Source organism: Gekko japonicus, unplaced genomic scaffold (genome assembly GCF_001447785.1).
Source record: "Gekko japonicus isolate JY-2015 unplaced genomic scaffold, Gekko_japonicus_V1.1 scaffold446, whole genome shotgun sequence".
NCBI classification, from domain to species: domain Eukaryota; kingdom Metazoa; phylum Chordata; class Lepidosauria; order Squamata; family Gekkonidae; genus Gekko; species Gekko japonicus.
The window spans coordinates 903243-927607 of NW_015168058.1; the positions used below are offsets into that span (position 1 = coordinate 903243).

Consider the following 24365-nt stretch of genomic DNA (forward strand, 5'->3'; position numbering starts at 1 on the left):
GGGAATTATGATATTAATGAGCAATCGGCATAACTATAGGATCAGGCCTGTGTATTCTGGAGTTAGAATTCCCAAGAACCCAAGAATAGACACAGAGACTGGATAGCTAAAATAAGATTTCTTTACTAAATATTCTCAAGCATACAAACAATATTCAAACATTCACACACATAAAACAGAACTAAGGAAGCAGAGGTGATTGATAGCTAATAGAGGGTTCAGTTACAGGGTGATACTACCTGCCCAGATGTGCAGAGGTCCATGGAGATGAGTTTAGGGGTGGTCTGCCAGTTGGCATCAGGGCAGAGGCACACGGTCTGAGGCCATGTGCTGACGGATATGGACACTGGAAAACAATGCAGACCAATGGAAGGTCTTGGGGGCTGGTCTCAGATGAGAATAATAGATTACCTGAGCCAATGATGAGTCCCAGGGGTGCGTGGCATCAGGCTGGGCAAGGCCTAGATGTGACCAATGAACTCTCAGAGGGGCAGAGTCTGGCTTTAACAATAGAAGCCAGGCGTTGGATGACTGTACTGGGGGTGTCCATTGTGGGACAATAGAGCGGTTTGGTGTTTCCCTGGTGCCAGAGAAAAGGAGTGATGTTTCTTAATGTTTTGCAGGATGAACTTGAATGGGAGACCATTCACTAGATATGGAGAGTTAATGTTTCCTTGATAGGTCTGACATAGGTGTAAGAATGCAGATATCTTAGACAAATGTATGGAAACAGGAATGAGAGGATTATTCCAAAGGTATTTTCTGACATATAGGTAAAACAGGAGAGGGGGATGGAAACATGCAACATACTTCATTCATGACAGTAGCACAGATCAGAGGCTTTTTGTCCCTGCCTGCCTGTACCTTTGACAGACAAAAGACTCGCCATTTGGTCAGTGGAAGATGCCTGGGGCGAGGGCAGAGACTTGCCCAGACTAGTCCTTTTGGACAGAGCTGATAGGAGAGACGTGTGAAGGGGGAGGGGGTTGCTTGCATGGAGGGTGCCTGGCAGTGCAGCCAGCCTGGAGAATTCTCTTTGGCCTGAGTTTTCTCAGCCAAGATGTGGTTCTCCTGGCCTCCCAGCAAAAGCCACTGTTTAAGCCAAGCCTGTCTTCATAGGGCACTGCTTGAGGAGGTTCAGAGATTGTTTTGGGGTGTCTCTCTCTCAGGAAAGACCACCCCGGGTTCAGGGCTGGCAACAATCCCCCCAAAAAAAGCTGCTGAGCTGTCCCAGCGAAGTAGCTTTTCATTCACACAAAGACAGACCATTCATACAAATACAGATATCAGCGGTAAGGGATGCCAGTCCATAACCAAGCTAGAAAAAGTTAGGGAAACTTAATTCTAAAGAGCCATTTCAAAAAATCCAAAAACTATGTGTATGCATTTAACTGAGATCCTGTGGGTATGTATATTGAGGGCTGGTGTGTAAGGAAATTGAAATCACTAACCTATCTTAAAAGCACAACCATGGTACTCAGCTTAAAGCTGATTATAAAATAGCAATTCTAAATCAGAGGCAATACTTATCCTAACTAGAATGCAAAGGGACACAAACACACGGAGGAATTTCAGACAGATGATATAATCTGGAAGAGAAACGGTTCCCAGACGGTTTCTGGTCTGTCATTTCAGACAGAACCGTTTTAGAACCGGTTCCCTACCGGAATATATTTGTAATTTCACACACAAATGCTTCTGTCCCGTTTAGGAAACAGGGCTGAAGTGTTCTACCTGTCAACTGCTTCCAAGTAGTCTTTAGTTTCCTCTCCCAGTTCCGATGTGCTTTTCCCCGCCGTTTTTCGCCAGCTCGGGCGATCTCCGGCTTTTAAAAAATGTTCACTTTATAGCGCTATAACGGTATAACGCTATAACGCAACAGCATTATATCAACCCCATTGGAATGCTGGAGTGTTGTGCTATAGCACTACTAGCAATAAGGCCCGTTGTGGAAATAAATACAAAGAGATCTAGAAAGAGGCTCTGGGAGAGTGCTCCAGCTTTGGGCAAACAGTGTGGCGACCTCCAGGGGACCACGCTCTGCTGTGGCCTGTCCGTCTTGGGTGGCCCTCCACGGCATAGCCGAGCTTTAGTAATCTTAAATTTTCTAATGTAATCCAGTCTTTCATCCAAGTCATGGCCACCGCTTTGTAATATAATTGCCAATCTGATAATGCAAAACCTCCTCTTTCTTTCAAATCTTGCAGGGATTTCATCTTAATTCTGGGCCTTTTCCCTTGCCAGATAAATTATCTCACCAATTTATCTATTTCTTTGAAGTACTGTTGGTTTTTTAAAAAATTGGTATTGTTTGAAATAAAAAATAAGTCTTGTTAATATATTCATCTTCACTGCAGCTATTCTTCCCATAAAAGATAACTGTAGATGTTTCCAATTTTCTAAATCTTTTTTAATCACGCCAAAAGTTTTGTATAGTTTCCTTTAAATAGGGAGTTACACCTGTTAGTTAAATTTATTCCTAGATATTTTATTGTCTTCTGTACTTCAATCCCTGAACATTCCTGGATTGTTTGAATTTGCTTCTTAGTACAGTTTTTTTGTTAAAATTTTAGTTTTCTTAACTTTTAAACCTACGTATTGTCCATATTCTTTTATTATATACAGGAGTTGATTGATTGTTACTTCTGGCTCTTCCAATATGAAAACCAAATCGTCAGCAAATGATTGCAGTTTATATTCTTTAATTGTCTTATGTCTTCTTACCATATCACAAAGCATCTCCAAGGCAAAAATGAATAAGAGAGAAGATAATGGACAACCTTGTCTGGTTTCTTTTTCAATTTCAATGCTTTGTGAAAGATCACAATTTATCATGATTTTAGCAGATTCTTTTGTATATATTGCTTTAACCATTGTATAGAAATATTCACAGCATTTCCATGTCAGCGGTTGTTCCAACGTGAAAGACCAACTAAGATTGTCAAAAGCCTTCTCTGCGTCAAGAAAAATCAATGCCATTTGTTTTTCAGAATGTGCTTCAAAATATTCTAGTATATTCAAAATTGTTCTCACATTGTTTCTCATTTGTCTCTTTGGCAAGAACCCTGATTGGTCTTGATGAATTGTCTGGATCAACACCTTTTTCAACCTATTTGTTAATATAGATGCATAAATCTTGTAATCCACATTAAGTAAGTAGATTGGTCTAATTTCAAATTTCTTTCTCGTCTGTATTCGGTTTGTGTATCAATGTAATCAATGCCTGGTTCCAGGTCCCTGGTAATTTCCTTTCTTCAGCTATGCTTTGTATAGTTAGTTTCAGTGGTAAAGCAATTTGATCTTCAAATACCTGATAAAACTCCGCAAGGAATCCATCTGGCCCTGGTGTCTTCTTTTTCTTCTGATTTTTAATTGCTTCAGTTATCTCAGTAAAAGAAATTGGATCATTTAGAATTTTCCTCTGTTCTGTAAATTCTTCCAGAAAGTCTCTAATCTGATCTTGATTAATATTTCCCTTCTGGTATAAATTTTGATAGAAAGTTTCAATAATACTTTTCAAGTCTTTATGAATATTCTTTTCTTCCCCGCTTTCATTTTTCAAAGTCGTTATGTGTTTTTTTTCAGACTCCTTTCTTAATTTATATGCTAACCATCTTGTTGGCTTATTTGCATTTTCGAAATAATTTTGTTTGGCAAACATTATTTTCTTTGCAATCTCTTGTGTTAATAACTTTACAAGATATTCTGTCAAATCAAGTATATGAAAAAATTTGTAAAATTGGGGACTATAATACAGTAGAGCCATTGACAGAAAGAGCCACACAGGAAGACAGAAAAAAGGTAACGAGTTACCTAATGCTTTTTAAAAATTTGGTGGAAAGATTTTCCTTAGCAGATGCATGGAGAATCAGGAATATAAACAAGCAAGACTACACCTTCTTTTCAGCTGAGTCAAAGCGTTGCAGGACGGCGCGGAGGCAGGAGGCGAAGTCGTCGGGGGATGCCGTGGCGATCAAGACATTGTCGAAAAACGGCGTCACTCCAGGGATCCCTTTTAACAATGAGTCCATTAGTTGTTGGAAAATCCCCGGGGCTACGCTCACGCCAAATTGTAGCCTCTTTACCTTAAAGGCCCCCCTGTGGGTGACTATGGTCTGCGCCGTGGCCGTGGCCTCGTCAACCGGCAGCTGTTGATATGCTTGCGCCAGGTCTAGTTTCCCGAAAATCTTAGCTCCCGCTAGCGAGGCCAGAACATGACTAACAACCGGGACCGGGTAGGAGTGGTTGTGGAGGGCCTTATTAATTGTGCATTTGTAGTCCACACAGATGCGGACTTCGCCGTTTGGCTTGAGGGGGGTCACGAGGGCGTTTCCCATATAGCGTGTGGGACTGGCTCCAGGACCCCTTGCACCACCAAGCGGTCCAGCTCCACAACAATTTTTGGCCGTATGGCGAGTGGAGCTGTGCGGAACCGCATACAGATAGGAGCCACCAGGGGTTCTAACTGCAAGGTGACTGGGGGGCCCTTGTGGCAACCTAAAGCCCCATTGAAAACAGCTTGGAACTCCCCGCAAATCTCTGAAAAATCCCTCAGACCACATTTAAGTACTCCCCCGACCCCAACCGTGATGCCCAGCGGCGCAAACCAGGCCTGGCCTAGCAGACTGACCAGATTTCCCTCCACCACTATCAGGTCCAACAGTCTCTCGAACCCCTGGAACTGTACCCAGAATGTCCCCACTTCCCAGATGAGAACCGGGTTCCTTTGGAAGTCCACCAAACTCAAATGGGAGGGGCGTAAGCGGGGTCCCTCCTTAGGGCAAAGTCTGCATAGCGTGTCCACGGAAATGATGGACGCTGCTGACCACGAGTCCACTTCCATTGTGCAGGGGGACCCTTCGATCCGAACAGTTAACTGGATCTTCGGAGTATCCTCTAACTTCAGGAGATGGAGTACCTGTAGGGATGGCCTGTCTGTGAGGAGGTAGAGGTCGGATGTCTCTGCTGCTGTCTCATAGGTGGCAGCGGCCGGGCGGCGTGCCTGAGTTGGTGGCTGCTGGGGCCCGCTTCCCTTGGACCTGCAGATGTGAGCGAGATGACCCTGTTTCCCACAGGTGTGGCAAGTTGCGTCATGGAATCGGCAAGACTTGCGCTCGTGTGCCTCACCGCAACTGGCGCAGGTGGAACGGCCTGTGGTCTTCCCGGTGGACCCTGATGCCACAGGACCCAGTGGCTTTCGGTGCGAGTGTGGGCGGATGAGACGGATGTCCTCCTCTTCCGAGTTCTCCGGGCTGGAGTCGGGGAGTACGACGTGAGATGTTGCTGGCGGACGGTTGCAGTGAGAGGCCTCATGGGCGATGGCGAGTTGGAGGGCCACATCGATCTTGATGTCAGCGGTACCGATTATCTTCCCCCGCAGCTTTGGGTCACTGATGCTCCACACAATTTGTGTCAAGAGGTTCTCCTCGACCTTGGTGAAGGCACAGTCCATGGTCAGCTGGCGCAGGGCTGCCATGAAAGCTGTGGCCGACTCGCCCGGTTTTTGGATGCGGGCCTGGAACACGATCTATCTGGCGAGCGTGGTTGGCCGGGGCGTGAGGTACCTCGTCAGGGCGTCCACAATCTCCTCGTACGTGCACTCAAGGATTAATCGGGGTGCAAGGAGGCTCTTTGCGAGGCGGACTGTGTTCACTCCACAGGAGCTAAGGAGGAGGGCTCGTCTTTTGCCCGGATCGGTTACTTCATTGTAGACCAAGTGGCATGTCAATTGGTCGGTCCACGAGTCCCAGAGTTTGGGATGGGCTGGATCGAAGATCTCCAAGTTTCCCCGAGCTGAGGCCATGGCGTAGCGTTAGTGAGAAGCAGTATGCCTTGATGCGGTGCGCGGTGCAGTGCTGCTTGAGAGCGATGCGGGGCGCATTGGCTGGAACGATGCTCGGTGCTGTGCTGGGATGCGGGCCAGGCCTGGCTCAGCGGGATCCCATCCTCGTCGCCACTGAAAAGTACTGGGTTCGCCGCATGGAGGACTCGGACGACAACATGCTCTTGCACACGTTTATTGTACTTAACAAAAGACTAACTAAAACGGCCCTGCAAGGCCAACTATATACACACCCACCCAGCACAGCCTTAGTCGGCTACAACACTGCGACTGACTTATTTTGGCCATGTCATGTGGAAGAACTCACTAGAAAAAGCAATTATGCTTGGATTGGTTAGCGGGAAAAGGAAACCTGGCTGCCAAAGAACATGGTGCCTAGATTCCATAAAAGTCAATACCAGCCTGAGCATGGAAGAAGAAGAAGAAGAGATTGGATTTATACCCTGCCCTTCACTACCCAAAGGTGTCTCAGAGCGGCTTACAAACCCTTTTCCCTTCCCCTCCCCACAACAGACACCCTGTGAGGGAGGTGGGGCTGAGAGAGCTCTTGACAGAAACTGCTCTTTTCCAAGAACAGATCTTATCAGAACTACGGCTTGCCCAAGGTCATCCAGCCAGGTGCAAGTGGAGGAGTGGGGAATCAAACCCGGTTCTCCCAGATTAGAGTCTGCGCACTTAACCACTACACCAAACTGGCTCAACTCAAAGAAACAGTACAAGATCAAAAAACGTGGAGAGAGTTGGCCCATAGAGTTGCCAAGAGTCGAACACAACTGAATGGCTAACAACAACAACAATGTACTCTGCATGGGTCTGCCCTTAAAGTCAACTCAGAAAATCCTTTTGGTACAGAATGCTGCAGCTTGGTTACTACTGGGCGCTAGGCAGCGTATGCATTTTACACCCATTCTGCAGTAACTCCATTGGTTACCTATCACTTCAATTCAAAGCACTAGTTATCAGACACAAAGTCCTTCATGAACTTGGACCCCCCTATCCGCCTCTCTTACTATGCTCTGCTATGACAGCTTTGCTCATATGAGCAAGGCCTTCTAAAGGCGCTACCCTGCAAATGCATAAGATTGATAGCTGCCTGTACATGCACATTCTCTGTTGTGGTGATCTCCTTGGGGATCGGTCTTTGCGAGGCGGACTGTGTTCACGCCTGGATGGAGAGGTCAGGAAGGCTGCCATTCCACAATCTGTGTAAAAGAGAATTGTTCAGAAACCCAAATTTATAAAGGGAATAGGAATGGAGTATAATTAAATGGTTTAGAAGGTGATTTTTGTAAAAGGAACAGGATTGTAGTTTATTCCACTATCCATTTTATGTATTATCTTGCTCTTAATGGCATTGTTTTCTCCTTTTATAATTTTTTTATATTGTTTCAAATCCTAGTCTTATTCCATTGTTTAGTGAATGTCTCAAGCTATTTGATCACATTGTTTCACTCTGGCCCCGGTCACACAAGTGGTTTTGGGCTGGGAGAGGGACGGATCGGGAGTGCAGCAAACGGGCGCGATCCCACAGCAACATCTGGGAAGCGTGCCGCGTCCGTTCCCGATCCGCCCCTTCCATCCAAACCCCGCAGCAAAAAAGAAACGCCTACCTAGGTGGTTCTTTCCGAAAGGCCGCATCAATGCCGGCCGTGGGATCGCTGGCACGTCCTTCCGCCGGCGCATCCCTGGCCCCCGGACGAACTGTGCATGCTTGCACATGTGCAGTTCGGCAGCCTCCCCCTCCTGATCATCGCTTCCTCCCCGGCATCTGATCGTGCCGGGGAGCGATGCGCCGTGGCTCAGGGGATCCGTGGGATCCCGCTGCGGCGTCTCTCTTTTGGTGCGGCTTTTAAAAGCTGCACTTTGGCCAGTGTTTTTCCTGCCGTGTGGCAGGGACCTCTGTATAATGTGCCCTGAGTTTCAGTGAGAAAGGCAGCCTATGAATATAGTCAGTATATTTATTTATTTGAGAGCCAGCACGAAGTGTTCTAAGTGTCACACTAGGACCTGGGAAACCAAGGCCTGAATCCCTGCTCTGCCATGGAAGCTTGCTGGGTGAGTTTGGGCCAGTCACACACTCTCAGCCTAACCTATCTCACAGGGCTGTTGCCAGGGTTCCCGGCCTCCAAGAGGTGGCTGGAGACCTTCTGGTTACAACGGATCTCCAGGCAACAGAGACCACAGCATGCCTGGAGAAAATGGCTGCTTCAGAGGGTGGAGTCTATGTTATTGTACCCTGCTGAGGCCCCTCCCCTCCCCAAACCTCACCCTCCCCAGGCTCCACCCCCCACAAATCTCCAGGGATTTCCCAACCCAGAGCAGGCAACCTTTAGTTGTTGTAAGGATAAAACAGAGGAGAGGAAGAACCACTTGGGGTCCCCATGGGGGAGAAAGGTGAGATATAAATTGAATGAATGAATGAATGAATGAATGAGCAGGACTTACTGGGGGCTATAATTTAAGTCAGTGTTGGCATCCCACCTTTGGAATGCTTTCCCCTTGAGTCTCACCTGATGTCTTCCATATTTTGGCAGTAGACCAGAACATTTCTTTTTACTGTTCCATCTTTTAAAGCTATTTTCACAGTCTGTTTTTAGCCCAAGGGCTGTTTTACGGATATCCTTTTAGAAAACTGAATATTTCTTTATGATGTTTTTATGGCCCTGGTGGATGCCTGCCTTGTTTTATGGATGGTTTTAATATTGATAATTCTTATGATTTTATTGCTGTATTGTTTCGACTTTGTGAGCCACCTTGAGCTGTTCTCTAGAGAAGTGACCTACACATAGGGTGCATTCAGACAGGCATTTAAGCTGGTATAGATGCCGGTTAGAATCGGAGTACTTACACGCGATCTCACAGCAAACATCTGCCTTCCATCCCTAACCGTCACAAACACCCTTTAAACCGGTGTATTCTGCTACTAGGTCCCCAAGTGGTGGTATCCTGAGTGCTCCGGTTCCAACCACATTATCCCCATCTGATCGCTTTCTGCCGGTGTAGAGCCACTTCTGTTCAGAAGCCCGAGGCTTCCGCTTTTCGGCCGCCATTTTTTTTTAGCCTCCTCGATGTGCGCTTGGGCGAAACTTTGCCCCGGCATTTGTAAAAAAATAAAATAAAAAGATGCTTAGTTTTAGGCTGTGGATGAGTCTGGGACCTCACGGAGGCCCTTTTCGCTGTAAAAGTTTAAAGGGAAGTCTTCGCTTCAGGGCACACTTTTCGGGATGGAGTGTTCTGCGCCTGCGCGAAAATCTGAACTCTGTGGATGGCTGCCTATGCGCATGTGCAAAATGTAAAAAAAATTAAAAACCCGCCAACGCGCGCTGCTACGCATCGGTAGTGTGAACAGGCATATTGCGATGTGCTGCGCAGTCAGGATGTGAGTGTGATCGCGTTTCTTCCGGATCAAACTGCTCCTTCCAACCCGTCTGAACGCACCCATAAACAGTCAGGAACCAAACTGCTGAGTGCTTTTAGCAGAGTGGAGGGCCTAGAACAGTTTTCCCCTTCCCAGCCATGTCCCTGACTGAGACTGCAATCCAGTTTGTTGTTGTACAATTTTATCTGACTTTGTATATTCAGAAGGTGAATGAGGTAAGAGACTGTATCCAGATCTATCAATTCACCCGACTCCCTGCCAGGATGTAAATGTTTCATAAACTTATATTTAAATTGTTAAATTCCTCCCTCCACTCTTCTGTTCTCCCAATATCCAGGAGGTGTTTGATCTGCAATGCATTGAAAGAGGTAGGGTTGCCAGGTCTGGGCTGGAAAACACCTGGAGACTTTGGGGGTGGAGCCGGGAGAGGGCGGGGTTTGGGGAGGGGAGGGGCCTCAGCATGGCCCTAGTGTCCACCCTTCAGAGCAGCCATTTTCTCCAGGGGTCTGATCTCTGTCAGCAGGAGATCAGTTGTAGAAGCGGGAGATCCCCAGGCCCTGCCTGGAGGCTGGTAGCCCTAGAGGGAGGAAGGTTACAGCCAAAGTAGGCTGCCTCGTGCAATATTTGCATCTTATTTGTTGTTTGCCCAAATCTATTAATTTCAGTCTCTGTCTCTGAGCTGAGGCACCCCAGTCTTTATACATCTTGCCTTATCATATCTTGAGCCTCCATGCAAGTCCCTGACCCCTACTTCGGGATGTCCATCACAGCCTCTTCACTTTAGTTTTGTGATTCTAGCCCTTTCTTTCAGGGTCAGCCATTTCTTCCCATGCCTCTTCTAAGCACCAGGGTATAATTATACAGCTGTGAGCTCTTTCAGTTTTATCCCTGTCAAATCCTCAGCTGCAGCCACTGGTAAAACATTTCCTGCCAATTTAGCCTGAAATGCTGGTGCCAGGCTGCTGTAGACTCTTCAGTTACTATGGCAACACAGTAGGCCCAGCTGTGACAGGCTTGTCTGTGCTGAACCAGAATGAGAAGGAAAAGGGGCCTCAGCTAAGCATTGGTCCCTGCGTCCCCACCTATAAATAGCAGCCAGGAACTAGGGTCTCTCTGCCACAGGCAGTCACCTGTTTGTTCAGATGGACAAGAGTGTTCATGAGTCATTGGCACTCCTTATAGAAGCTCTTCCACAGTGCTTAATATGAGCCAGGCAGGGGTCTTTTGGGGCCGGAGCGCGCCGGATCACCACTCCGGCAGCCCAGGAGCCGTGCAGCAAGCCCCACCCCCAGCTCCCCACACCAAAGCGCTGGGGGCGGAGGCAGGTCTAGAGAGGCCCACAGCCAGGTCCCCTGGGCCTGCGCAGGAGCACTGGGGCTGGGGGAAGCCCAGAGAGCACTGGGGCCAGGGGCAGGCCCAGAAAGCCCCACAGCTGGGTCCCCCGGGCCCGTGCTGGAGCACTGGGGCCGGGGGCAGGCCCAGAGAGCCCCGCAGCCGGGTCTTCTGGGCCCGCGCTGAAGCGCTGGGGCCATGGGTAGGCCCAGAGAGTCCTGCAGCCGGGTACCCCGGGCCTGCACCGGAGCGCTGGGGCCGGGGGCAGGCCTGGAGAGCCCTGCAGCCAAGTCCCCCAAGCTTGCACAGGAGAGCTGGGCCTGGGGGCAGGCCCGGAGAGCCTCGCAGCCGGGTCCCCCGTGCCCGTGCAGGAGCGCTGGGGCTGGGGGAAGCCTGGAGAGCCCCACAGCCGGGTCCCCTGGGCCCGCGCAGGAGAGCTGGGGCCAGGGGAAGCCTGGAGAGCCCACAGCCGGGTCCCCTGGGCCTGCGCTGAAGCGGTAAGTAAGAGATTGATGGGTGGAGGGGGCTTGATGGGGGCGTGGGATAGCCTCCCTTCCTCCTTCCCTCCCTCCATCTCTTTGCCATCAAGCCCCCTCCACCCCTCCTTTCCTTTCCTTTCCTTTTATTTCCTTTCCTTTCCTTTCCTTTTATTTCCTTTCCTTTCCTTTCCTTTTATTTCCTTTCCTTTCCTTTCCTTTTATTTCCTTTCCTTTCCTTCCTTTTCTTTCCCTTTCCCTTTCCCTTTCCCTTTCCCCCCTTCCTTCCTTCCTTCCTTCCTTCTTCCCTTCCTCCCTTCCTTCCCTTCCTTCCTTCCTCTCTTTTCCTCATTTCCTTCTCTCTTCCTTTCATTCCCTCCTTTCCTTCTCTCCTTTTCCTCTTTCTCTCCATCTTCCCTTCTCTCTTTCTTTCTTTCTTTCTCGCCTTCTTCTCATCTCTTTTTTCCTCCTTTCCTTCTTTCCCTCCTTTTTCCCTTCTATCTCTTTCCCACCTTTCCTTCTCTTTCTTTCCCTTTCCTTCACTCTTTTTATCCCCTTTCCTTCCTTCTTTCCTTCTCTTTCTTTCCCTCTTTCCTTCCTTTTTTCCTTCTCTCTACTCTCTCTTTCCTTCACTCTTTCTAAACCCCTTCTCTCTGGAGTCGTGCTGCAGCAGCGGCGTGATCTTTCCATTATATTCTATGGCCCAGCTGTGGAAGGGAAAGGGAGGCTTTTGAAGATGCCTTTTTGTTTCCCCTTCTGACTTCATTCCGGTGATGTCAGGGGGCGTGGCATATGCTAATAGCCTAGTAGCTCATTAGCATACCATATGCAGCTCTTTTTCTACGAAAAGGCCTCTGGAGCCAGGAATATGTTTTCAGTGACAGGACTCATTGCTGTCTTATGTAAAGTTATTGTAAGAGTGCCTCTGAGCACGTGAAGAACATGTCATGCACCATCTAGTCCACCCTGCACATACTGGGAAAGAGATTTTAAGGTCAAAGGTAGGCAAATTTGAGTACCCTACCTGTGTCAGTTTAGAAATGAAAGATTGCTTTGCACCATACTTCCCAATAGATCTTGCAAGAGCCTGTGTGATGCAGCCATCTAAGAAGGAGGCCTTCTGTCCTCTGGAGCAGGAACTCCTTTGCATATTAGGCCACACCCCCTAATGTAGCCAATCCTCCAAGAACTTACAGAGCTGTTCTTACAGGAGTTACTGTAAGCTCTTGGAGGATTGGCTACATTAGGGGTGTGTCGCTTAATATGCAAATGAGTACCTGCTACAAAAAGAGCCCTGAAACACAGACTTGCTCAAGTGGGGCTGCCACATTCCCAGGCAGGGCTTTAAAGAACTGAATGGAAGAACCAGAGGTTAACTAATAATCGACAGAAACTTCTGTAACCCTGTGTCTGTGAATTTAGTGTCTATGAATTTTGGCTTGATACAGACAGCATTTTTAATATTCCAAACCATATTCCAAGTCTACTTACAACAAACAAACTTTATTAAATAAATGAGAACTTCCTGAAGTTCTTTTTAACCATCTTATTTGTGAGAAGGAACTTTTTTCAAGACAACATAAGCATGATAAAGTCTATCAACTAGTACATTTTTATCAGCTTTTCCTCCAAGGAGATCACAGTGGCATATATCACCCCCCTTCTTCATTAAGAGCCTAGCTATATATTCCATTGTCCTTGTGCTCCCCACCCATAACTGCCTTAGTCCTGTTGACCACATGTGCATTTGGAGTTCTGTGCTCATAACTTAATTTTACAGGGGCCAGATTCTGATTGGGACCAAGGTGTGTGGAGAGGGGAGGGTTAAGCCTCCCCCCTGCCAGGGTACTTCCACCCCCTACAAGGGGGACAGGGCACAACTGTGGTTTGTGGTGCCTGAAAGCTGCCACACTACACTCTGTGGATCAGCTGGTCAAGAAATCATGGAACCCATTCCGTTGTAAGACTGGAGCTCTACACAGCAGCAGCAGATGGAGCAGTTGCAGAGCAGTTCCTCACTGAAGGTCTTTAAGCAGCCTCTGGACAAACACTTGTCAGGGATGCTCTAGGCTGATCCTGTATTGAGCAGGGAGTTGGACTAGATAGCCTGTATGGACCCTTCCAACTCTGTGTGATCCTATGATTCTAAGTGCAATTCTGATGGCTACTACATGTACTTCAGGGGAGCTGCTGGCAACTGGAATCCCCTGCAGGGGAGTGGAACTGTAGACCCTGTGTCAGGTTCCACAGCCAACAACTGCGTACACGCTTATCAGAAAGGTTATACTTTATTGCAGAGCTATAGAGGCAGTATAAGTCACTGTTAAGAATGGCAATGTTCCTGCAAGCATAATGGGATATAGGGTATTCGTATGCACCCCCCCCTTTCCATAGACCAATTAGCCTGGCTCCCGTGTGCGGGAGAAGGGGTCCCAGGCCGTTAGAGGCTGCAGCTGGGAACCGAAAGTGCTCCCGCAGTTCCAAACATCCCAGAAACTACACCAGCAACCTGCAAGGTCATTGATAAGAAAGCAGTACAGAAGCAAAAGTAAAGAAGCAGCACCTGGCCCACAGATCAAGGGAATGAATCCCCCCCCCCCATCATGGCAGCATAGCTGATACCCTGCTGTGGCCCCCCAGGCATGGCTATCATAAGCATGGCATTTATGCTGTTTGCCATCACTGTACTTGTCTCTGTTTGGCATCTCTACAAGTGATGATTCAACAGAGAAACCTCAGGGAATGGCTGGTGCAGTTCCTGCCACTCTGCTCAGTCACCAGCTCCAGCCTGGCTCCCAGAACCTGCTCGGGCAGCCTTTCATCTAGCAAATCCTCCCCACTCACATGAATGCTGTTCTGGGGCCAGCTCAGCCTGGCTTGGGAATGGCTCACAAAGGTACAGTAGGCATTCTACAAAGAGGGAGTTGGCAACCGTATCCATTGGACCTCATCATGATTTGTTGTTCAATTAAGTCTGAAGTTGTTAAGAATGCAACTCAGCAACGTTGTAAGTAACAAGTGAATCAGCTTTATTAAGAACGAGAACTTCCAAGATCACACAAGACACGACGACAACGAACAGTGGAGCCTAGCTCCCTTTTAAACAATCCCGGGCTGGTGTAGCCACGCCCTCACTCAGTTAAGGTCCAATCATAATACATAGATAATATCCAATGAACACAGTTCCCTCCAGCACAGTTCTCTTACATTTGATTGGTTATAATACTGCTTCAGCCAATGGTATTGTTTCAAATTAGAATCCTGGCTGAGGTTTCAAGCTTGACGTGGTTTCTCTATGATGAAGACACAACAATTCCTCCCCCCTAAGATGGAACAAAACCCGTACATATGTAGTCTTTCAAGTAGGGAGGGGCACGCCTTGTTCGACCCGACCTGCGAATAGGGTCTGGTGGAGTCATGGCTTCAGGGGCCCTGGAAGTCTCACTTTCCAGTGAGTCTGGCTGGCCGGTGTCTGAGAGGTCACTGTCTTGAGTGGGGAATAGCTCACACTCAGGTTCTATGGGGGGGGGGGCTCAGCAACACTCACCTCCTCGTCTGGAGGCCCTCGTTGCTCGCCTTCTGGGTGAGGGATCGTGTCAGGTTCGGTGCTGGACTCGAGACCGGAGTCAGCCCACCTCTGCCTGAGCTGATCTATGTGGCGCCGCAATTTCCTGCCATTTGCTAGCTGCACCACATACATACGGGAACCAAGAAACGTCAGTGATAATGGCGGGAAGCCATAAGTGACCCTCTCCGTAGTTCCGCGCAAAGACTTTGTCACCAGATTTAAAAATGCGCGGGCTTTCCAGGACCTCTGCTCTGGGGGGTCGAGTTTCTGTCAGGTCCGGATGGAGCCTGTCCAGAAGGGTAGTGAGTCTACGACCCATTAGGAGCTCTGCCGGGCTCCTACCAGTGGCAGTACAGGGTGTGATGTGCTCCCTAAGGAGGAATGAGGCTAACTTCTGCCCCCAGTCCTCAGGACCTAACTTCTTCAGAGCCTCCTTAGTTGTCCGAACCATCCATTTGGCTTGCCTGTTTGTGGCTGGATGGAACGGCGCAGAAGTAACATGCTTAATGAGGTTGACCCCCAATAACTTAGCAAACTCAGTGGAGGTAAATTGGGGCACATTATCGGACACTAACACGTCCGGCAACCTGTGGGTGGAAAACACCCGGCGCAACACATTAATAAGAGCTGCGGACATGATAGAACACATGTTCACAACTTCCAGCCACTTTGAAAACGAATCAACCAATATTAAAAATGTTTGGTTTTGAAACGGCCCAGCAAAATCAATATGAAGCCTCGACCAAGGCTTACTGGTGGTCTCCCAGTGTTGGACTTGAGCTTGAGGCGGGTCAGGTCTCGATTGTTGGAAAGTCATACAATGCCGGACCAAGTCCTCGATGTCTGCATCTAATTTAGCCCACCAGACATAGCTCCTTGCCAGAGCTTTCATGTGGACTATGCCTGGATGGCCGTCGGGGAGAGCCTCTAGCCCACACTCCCGTAGCTTGGGCGGCACCACCACCCGGTTCCCCCATAACAAACAACCTATTTTGCCTTGTGTGGTCAGGCCGAAACTCTGGATCCACTCGACCTGCCGGCCACCCCCTCCAAACCCAGTTAAAGACTCGGGAGAGGGTAAAGTCCTTAGCTTACACAGTAGCAATGTCCGATGAATGGACTGGAGGCTGAGGCAGTTCATCGATAGCCAGCACATCATATGTGGGAGCAGGGTCAGAGTCAGTTAGTGGCAGAGGGCAGCGGCTGAGAGCGTCCGCATGTCCGATTGCCTTGCCAGGCCGGTGCTCCAGGTCAAAGTCATAAGCGGACAAAAGCACAGCCCAGCGCAACATGCGGGGTGACATGACGTGAGGCGTTTGGCAGTCCGGAGCAAATAGTCCCAGGAGCGGTTTGTGGTCCATGACAAGGAGGAACTGGCGGCCATACACAAAGTCATGGAATTTTTAAATTCCTGCCACCAACGCTAGGCCCTCTTTGTCGATCTGTGCATAATTTTTTTCTGTGGCCGTCAGTGACCGGGAATAATATGCGATCGACGCTTCCCACCCATTTTCCATTACATGGCTCAAAACTGCGCCAATCCTGTACAGGGAAGCGTCGGCCGCCAAAACCAACATTTTGTCCTCATCGTAATGAGTCTGAATAGCATCAGATGACAATAGTTCTTTGACTGACACAAACGCTTTTTCCTGCCTTGCTCCCCACACCCATTTCACCCCTTTGTGCAGTAAGGCATGTAACGGCTCGGCTCCAGAGGCATTGTGAGGCAGAAACGAGTGGTAAAAGTTTAATATTCCGAGAAATGATTGCAGCTCTTTCTTTGAGGTGTTCTGAATAGCCGACACCATATCTGCAGTCAGGTGGACCCCTTGTTCATCAATCAAGAACCCTAGGAATTCTACTTGTGACACCCCAATATGACATTTTGATTCTTTTACCTTGAGACCTGCTTCTTTGAACTGCTCAAATACAGCCCTGAGGCGGTTTAGCAATTCCGTCTCATTTGACCCAGCAATAAGCACGTCATCGAAATATGGGACTACTCCCGGCAACCCTTGTAGGAGACCCTCCATAAGTCCTTGGAATATACCAGGGGTGACATTTACCCCAAATTGTAACCGATTTACCCGGAAAGCACCTCTGTGAGTCACGATCGTTTGGGCTTCAGTAGCTTGCAAGTCCACAGGAAGCTGCTGATAAGCCTGTGCTAGATCAAGTTTTGCAAATACCTTCGCCCCCCCAAGGGACACCAAAACGTGGCTAATCACAGGTACCGGGTAAGAATATTGTTGCAGAGCCTTATTGATCGTACACTTGTAATCGGTGCATATACGCACAGTTCCATCAGATTTAACAGGTATTACAATCGGGGTCTCCCATTTACCATATGGTACAGGTTCGAGAATTGTTGTTGTTGTTCAGTCGCACAGTCGAGTCTGACTCTTCACGGCCCCATGGACCAGGTCACGCCAGGCCCTCCTGTCTTCTGCTGTCCTCTGAAGTTGGCTCAATTTCATGTTGCATCTATGACACTGTCTAACCATCTCATCCTTTGCCGTCCCTGTCTTCTCTTACCTTCAGTCTTTCCCAGCATCAGGGTCTTCTCCAGTGAATACTCCCTTCTCATTTGGTGGCCAAAGTATTTGAGCTTCAGTTTCATTATCTGGCCTTCCAGGGAACAGTCAGGGTTGATTTCTTTTAGGATTGACTAATTTGATCTTCTTGCAGTCCAAGGGACTCTCAAGAGTCTTCTCCAGCACCATAGTTCAAAAGAATCTATTCTTCGGCGCTCGGCCTTCCTTATAGTCCAACTCTCGCAGCCATACATGACTACTGGGAATACCATTGCTTTGACCATGCGGACTTTTGTTGGCAGGGTGATGTCTCTACTTTTTATCATGCTGTTTAGGTTTGCCATCGCTTTCCTCCCAAGGAGCAGGCATCTTTTAATTTCATGGCTGCTGTCACAGTCTGCGGTGATCTGTGATCCCAGGAACGTGAAGTCTGTCACTACTTCCACGACTTCCCCTTCTATTTGCCAAGGAGTGATGGGGCCGGATGCCATGATCTTAGTTTTTTTGATGTTGAGCTTCAAGCCCACTTTTGCGCTCTCCTCTTTTACGCTGAGCAAGAGGCTCTTAAGGTCCTCTTCACTTTTATCCCAGTACTGACCTCTGCACTCTCTTGTTGAGAATACCTTGGGCTATAAGCTTGTCTAATTCTGCCACTATTTTAGCCTTCATGGCTATTGCAACCTTCCTATACCTTAGGCGGATGGGTAACATGGAGGGATCCAGGTCAAACCTCACAGGTGGACCTGTATACTGACCCAGCCCTTCACCAAAAACCTCTGGGAACTTGGCATAAATGCAGTTCCCTTTATTCGCACACACCTTGTTTACACCCGTTATAGCAATACCAAGAGGTTTGAACCAATCTAGGTCCAGCAAACTGGCCCGATCACCCTCAGCAATCAGGAGGGACAACTGTACCTTGCGACCCTTGAACTCCACCTCAAAACTGGCGTGGCCAGCTAGTGGAATGAGCCGCCTCTGGAAATTGGAAAGGTGCGCCGTGGATGGAGTCAGGCAGCGGCGGCTCCGTCATGGGAACAACTATTGCCAAGTCTGCGATGAGATGATGGTCAGCGCGGAACCAGAGTCGACCTCCATGTCGCATGGAACTCGGTCTAGACGAACTGTGACCTGGATCTTCCTGCTTACTCCAGTGTTCAGGACTGTGCTGTGCTGTGTGGTGCAGCTGCAGGAGTCGGTCCGGTGGCAGTCGGCAGACCGTGTGTTGCCGGTGCCTCGAACCCGAGGCCTCGCAGAAGGAGATGACGGTGGTGACCTCTTCTTGGCTCGACAGACCCTGGCCAGATGGCCCCGCTTCCCACAGGCACGACAGACGCAATCTTGCGCCCAACACTGGTCTTGCTTGTGACTGTCGCCGCAGCCAGCGCAAGGGCACCATGGTGCAGTTTTCAGTGGGGTCCGCCTCTGATGAGTAGCTTGTGTGCGATGGACGTCATTGGCCTCCCCCTCAGAGCTGCTGGTCGATTGGTGGTATACAGCCTGGTCCTTTCCGGCCTGGACATGGCACTGACGAACCTCCCGTGTTGACCTCTTGGCCGCTTCAGCGGCGACGGCCTCCACGTAGGCCACTTCATATGTGATCGCTGTTTTTGCGAACAGGTGCTGTTGAAGCCTCTCATCACGAAGGCCGCACACGAGACGGTCGAGTAGAGCCACCTCAAGATTGGTGAAATTGCAGGGTTGGGCTGCCTTCCGCAGGGCAGTCACGTACTCAGCGATGGACTCGGTTGGGCCCTGGCTTCACTTGTAGAACATGTGTCGACAAGCTATTTGGGACAGCTGTGGCAAGAAGTGGGCCTTCAGCCCGTCTGTGATGACTTTCCAGGTCGCCCTGTGGATGTCGGTCGGGGCAACCAGGGACCGGGCAATGTCGAAGACGATTTTGCCGCATGAGCTGAGCAGCGTTGCCTTCTTCCGTGCCTTGTCCACCATCTGGTTGGCTTGCGGGTGGAACTCAAACCTGGACAGGTATGAGTCCCAGTCTTATGTTTCTGGTTCAAATGCTTTGAACGCCGGGTTGACGGCCATGTCAGCGGTTGGTGCAGCCACAACGACTAGTAGTGCCTCAGCTGGTTCGGCTGGGTGTGTGTCTCCATTCTCCGTTCTTGTGTCGGTTCACCAGGGCTGCCTACCCGCTCTTGTATCCCATCCTCGTCGCCAGTTGTTAAGTATGCAACTCAACAACATTGTAAGTAACAAGTGAATTAGCTTTATTAAGAACGAGAACTTCCAAGATCACAGAAGACACGATGACACAACGACAACAAACAGTGGAGCCTAGCTCCCTTTTAAACAATCCCGGGCTGGTGTAGCCACGCCCTCACTCAGTTAAGGTCCAATCGTAATACATAGATAATATCCAATGAACACAGTTCCCTCCAGCACAGTTCTCTTACATTTGATTGGTTACAATACTGCTTCAGCCAATGGTATTGTTTCGGATTAGAATCCTGGCTGCGGTTTCAAGCTTAACATGGTTTCTCTATGATGAAGACACAACAGAAGTGTTCCACAATTCTGTCCCTGCCTGTCTGCTTTTGAGCGCCTGAGACTTGCTCCATGCCCCTCTCTGCCCCAGCTATGACGTTCCCTGGGAGCTTCCTGTGTGATCTCCCTTTCACATGTCTAAGAGTTTGGGCTCAGTCATGGATGCTCATTTTGGGATCACTGTTGTTGGTCTTTGTGGTGCCACTGGACTTCTGTTTTGTTCAGAGGCATACTATAACAGGGGTCCAGTGGAACAGTGAAGATGAGTGACACATATTGATCCCTGTCCCCTTCCCACATGAACACTTTGCTAGCTGCTGTGTGTAGCTGAAGAAGTGAGAAGTGAGGTCAGGGACAAAGGGTGGCGATAGGAGATCAGCGGTCCCGGAGGCATCCTCTTGAATGTGGGGTGCCTCAGGGGGCGGTGCTCTCCCTGATGTTGTTTAACATCTACATGCACCCCCTTGCCCAGATTTCCTGGGGTTGTTGGCTTGGGTGTCACCAATATGCAGATGACACCCAGCTCTATCTGATGTTGGACAGCCAGTCGAACTCTGGACCAGACGACCTTCACCGGGCGTTGCAAGCTGTGGCTGCTTGGCTCAGGCTGAGTCGGCTGAAACTAAACCCGGCAAAGACGGAGGTCCTGGGCCTCAGTCGGGTCGGTTTGGGGTTGGGGCTCCCTCTTCTGACCTTCGATGGGGCGCCTTTGGTGCCAGCGTCGGAGGTTAGGAGTTTGGGTGTGCTCCTGGACTCCTCTCTAACGATGGAGGCCCAGGTGGCAGCCACTGCCAAGTCGGCCTTTTACCATCTTCAGCTGGTGCGGCAGTTGGTCCCCTTCCTTGACCGCGATGACCTGGCCACAGTGATCCATGCGACGGTCACCTTGAGGCTAGACTACTGTAACACTCTCTAAATGGGGCTGCCTTTGTCGCAAATCCGGAAGCTGCAGCTAATGCAGAATGCTGCGGCCATGTTGTTGATGGGTCTCTCTAGGCAGGACCATATCAGGCCTGTGCTGAAAGTGCTGCACTGGCTGCCAATAGCGTACTGGGTTCACTTCAAAGTGCTGGTTCTTACCTTTAAAGCCCTATATGGCCAGGGTCCGGCATACCTGAGGGATCGCCTTTCCCCATATGTTTCCCCAAGGGCACTACGGTCGGGGACTCAACATCTCCTGGTAATCCCAGGCCCCAAAGATACCAACTACCTACAACCAGGGCCAGGTTCTTTTCGGTGGAGGCTCCTACCTGGTGGAATGAGCTACCGGAGGAGATTCTGGCCCTGCGGGACCTTGCGCAGTTCCACAGGGCCTGTAAGACGGAGCTCTTCCGCCAGGCTTTTGAGTAGGAGCCGCCACCACCACTGTACCATCATCGCACCCCCACCACCAATTGGAGTGGGTACCATCGGGGAGCGAGACGGCCCTGGGATGAAGAATGGATGGCAGCGCTGCCTGGAACGTACTTTGTTGTTCTGGGACCATCTTTACCAGAACCCCATCTTGTTATTAAGGACTTTTGTGACAACTGGAGCACCTGCACTTTATTGTATAAATGATTGTTTTATCCTGTTTTAGTTGTTTTAATCTTGGCATACGTGCCTCATTTGTCAGCCGCCCTGAGCCCGTTCTGGGGAGGGCGGGTTATAAATCCAATAATAAATAAAAATAAATAAAATAAATAAAAGCTCCTCCCTGCCACAATTTTTGCTAGTCTTTAAGGTGCTCCTGGACTCTGGCTGTTTTCTACTCCTGGAGAAAAAGTTTGCTTCAGAAGATGGACTCTGTAATGCTATCCCTCCACTCCCCCCAGGCTCTACCCCCAGGGATTCCCCAACCCAGCACTGGCCACCCTGGGTCTGAGCAGCACTTCCATTTAGCAACTGCTGTTGCTTTAGTGAGGTATACATAATCTACATTTTTCCAGTCTCCCATTTTCCTTGTGCTTGCAAATCAAATCAAAAGTTTAAAAATCACCTGCTGCACTGTATTAAAGATGCCTTCTGAGGGAGCAGTATTTCCAGCTGCCATCTTATTTTATGACCTATGGTCCGTCATGCAATGTTTGGGTAAATATCAACCCTTTTCTTTCATTAGCAGGCACCCAGTAAGTCTGAGGCGTGGCATAACCTGTAGAGAAAGAATAGGGTACATTGGCACCGGGAACAGGAATGTATAGCTACAGTTGTGAAGAATGAGAGCTAAAGAAAAGCAATAGCCACTGTTCAGAATCATGCAACACCCTTACGCAAGACACTGAGCTCTAAATTAATGATAAGCATTCAGGAAAGTGACCTGGATATTGCTGTGGACCGTTCAACAACTTGCTTAGCTCCGATTGCATACAGCATAGTATCAAGATGAAAAAGGAATGGGGTGTAGCATAATAAGAATGGCCATCTGATAATGTCCATTGCTGAGAGACATATGCCTCCCCAGTCACCAGTTTCATAAAGATGTGGGGAAGGGGGGAATCAAGAGTGAATGCCTATTGGATAAAATGCTAAGCAGAAGGCACTGGGGGGAATGATTGGCTTGAGGGATGCCTTTGGGACTAAAGCAAAGTGAGAAGACACAACAGATGTTTGCAGATAACGGACAGGAAATGGAAGGCAAAAACAACAACAACAGGGGTTAAAAGGCAGTAATTCATAGCTAATCAAGGAAGTGCACCTACAGGATTCTGCATGTCACACAATCTCAGCAGGAGAGGGCAGCCCAGCAGGAGTGCGACGCCTACGGGGAGCCAATGACTCTGTGCAGGCACAGCTCTGCATGGCCTTCTTCTGCCGCCCAGTGAGGTTAGCCCAGCCGGGAGTCATTTTTTTTAACAAGCGGCATGAGACTAGCGCTGGACTCAGATGGCTGAGGGGGGGAAATTAACATGTAAAACTATGAGGGACACACCAATGAATGATGGAAGCTACAGAGTAGGTGGAACGATCCCGATGTGGGTGGGGAGTGATCTCGAGGGGCAGCAGTGGGGTGGGGCGGGGATCCGAGGGAATCTGTGCCCTTTAAAAAACACACACACAATCTTTTTTATTTTCAAAACAAACAAACATAAAATTGGGGTACAATATTCTATATCATTCTTTCCCCCCATTAAACTACCTCATACATTATCAAAATCTATATCATTTTTCCACCTTATGGTATCATATAATATTTGCAAATATGTGGATATACAATTTCTTACTTTTTACTAATACGGACTTTGTCTAAGCATTTTATCATAGTTATTTCACTGGGTATATAGAGATGCATAGTTCTTTATTTTTTTCTGGAAGCAAATATATTAGGATCTTACTCCATTATAACTTCCAGAAATTCCCTCAGAAATTTCCCGTTCTTTTTATGACTTTCCTCTTTTTCTTGATTTTCTGATTTCTCCTCATAAGTTTTAATGTCTTAATTCTATGTCTTTTTCCTTTATAAGTGTATAAGTTGTCTTCTGGAAGTAGCCATCTGTACTCAGTCCTGGAAAGGGTTTCTAGTTCCATGTATTGGTTTGTTTGCTCTCTCTGGGGTGGTGTGTGACATTATATCAGCAATGATTCTTTTATAAAGTCTCTGATGCACTTTTATAGCAACTTTATTTCTCTTTGTAGGTGCAGACTCCTTCATGTATATCCTGTCAACTTGATTGTAGATTTCCTCTATGTCTTCTGTGTCGTCGTGCCCTTTTTTCTCTTTCCATATCTCCCTCTTAGTTGAGGCCTGATATATCAGTATTTCAATTTCATTTTGTACAGGGTAGAGGATTTCTTCAACAGCAATTTTTACAGCCATAACAACTGTGTTTTGAATCATAAACTGCAAGTCTTTAAAAGAAAGCTGTAATAACTATTTATTGGTTCCAGGATATCTAGAAATAAATCCTCTGGAGCTCTCTGCAGTATATCAGTGTCCTCCATTTTTTCAACAACGTCTTAAAACAAGAGAATCTCTAAAAATATTTTCCAACAAAGTTTTACAATAATATCACTTCTAATGAGCATATATCAACAATCACTGTAGTCATATTAAAAATAGAGAGTATCAACATAAGTCAGGAATTTTATCAGGAGTTTACAGTAGAAGACATTGTGGTCAGAAGAAAATGTAGCTTTTTTGGGGGGGTAAAGATAAACATAAATTGTTATGGGAATGTAGTATGTGAAAAGTTCAGAGTGTGATCCAGTTTTCTCTTTACCCTTTAAAAATAAAATCTTAATAATCAATTTATTAAACTATAGTTGATCCTAGTCCTTATTTCAGCAGGGTTAATTAGTCTTTTACAAGGTCTTCGTGTAGTTCCAGATGTTTTATTTTTAACTCCAAACAAGAAAGATGAAGAAAATATATTGCAAGTTCACTAAGGTTCAAAATCAAACGTAAGTCGTTCCCCCCCTCCCAAATTTTTATATTCCACAAAGTACAGTCTTAGACAAGGTCCTTCTGATTTCTTCGCCCAAGAGGCTGTTTAAGTCCTTTTTCTAGCCACTGAAAGGGGAAGGCGGGGGGGAGGGAAATTCTTCACTCCTCCATTCCATTGTCTTTTTAAACTTTAAAGGGGCTTTGATGATGGATAGTAGACTTTCTGATATTGTTGCTTTAAAATGTACTCACGGTGTTATACTTCATCAGTGTTATGGATGAGGTTCCAGCTTCTCCCCCTTCACCCAGGCAGTCATGACTGCACGCCGCTGTCTAAACAAGGGCACTCTCAGCTGGCTCCTGCGT

General features: G+C 48.1%; 1 protein-coding gene across 1 annotated transcript in view; it reads right to left on the minus strand.

Moving 5' to 3' along the window:
- The window catches only part of SLC4A3 (solute carrier family 4 (anion exchanger), member 3), an 85610-nt gene extending 63939 nt beyond the window's left edge, over positions 1-21671 (minus strand). The window contains exon 1 of the mRNA XM_015414504.1: positions 21618-21671. Coding sequence (XP_015269990.1) covers positions 21618-21671 — 54 coding nt within the window. The remainder of the gene's footprint in view (positions 1-21617) is intronic.
- Between the last annotated feature and the right edge of the window lie 2694 nt (positions 21672-24365).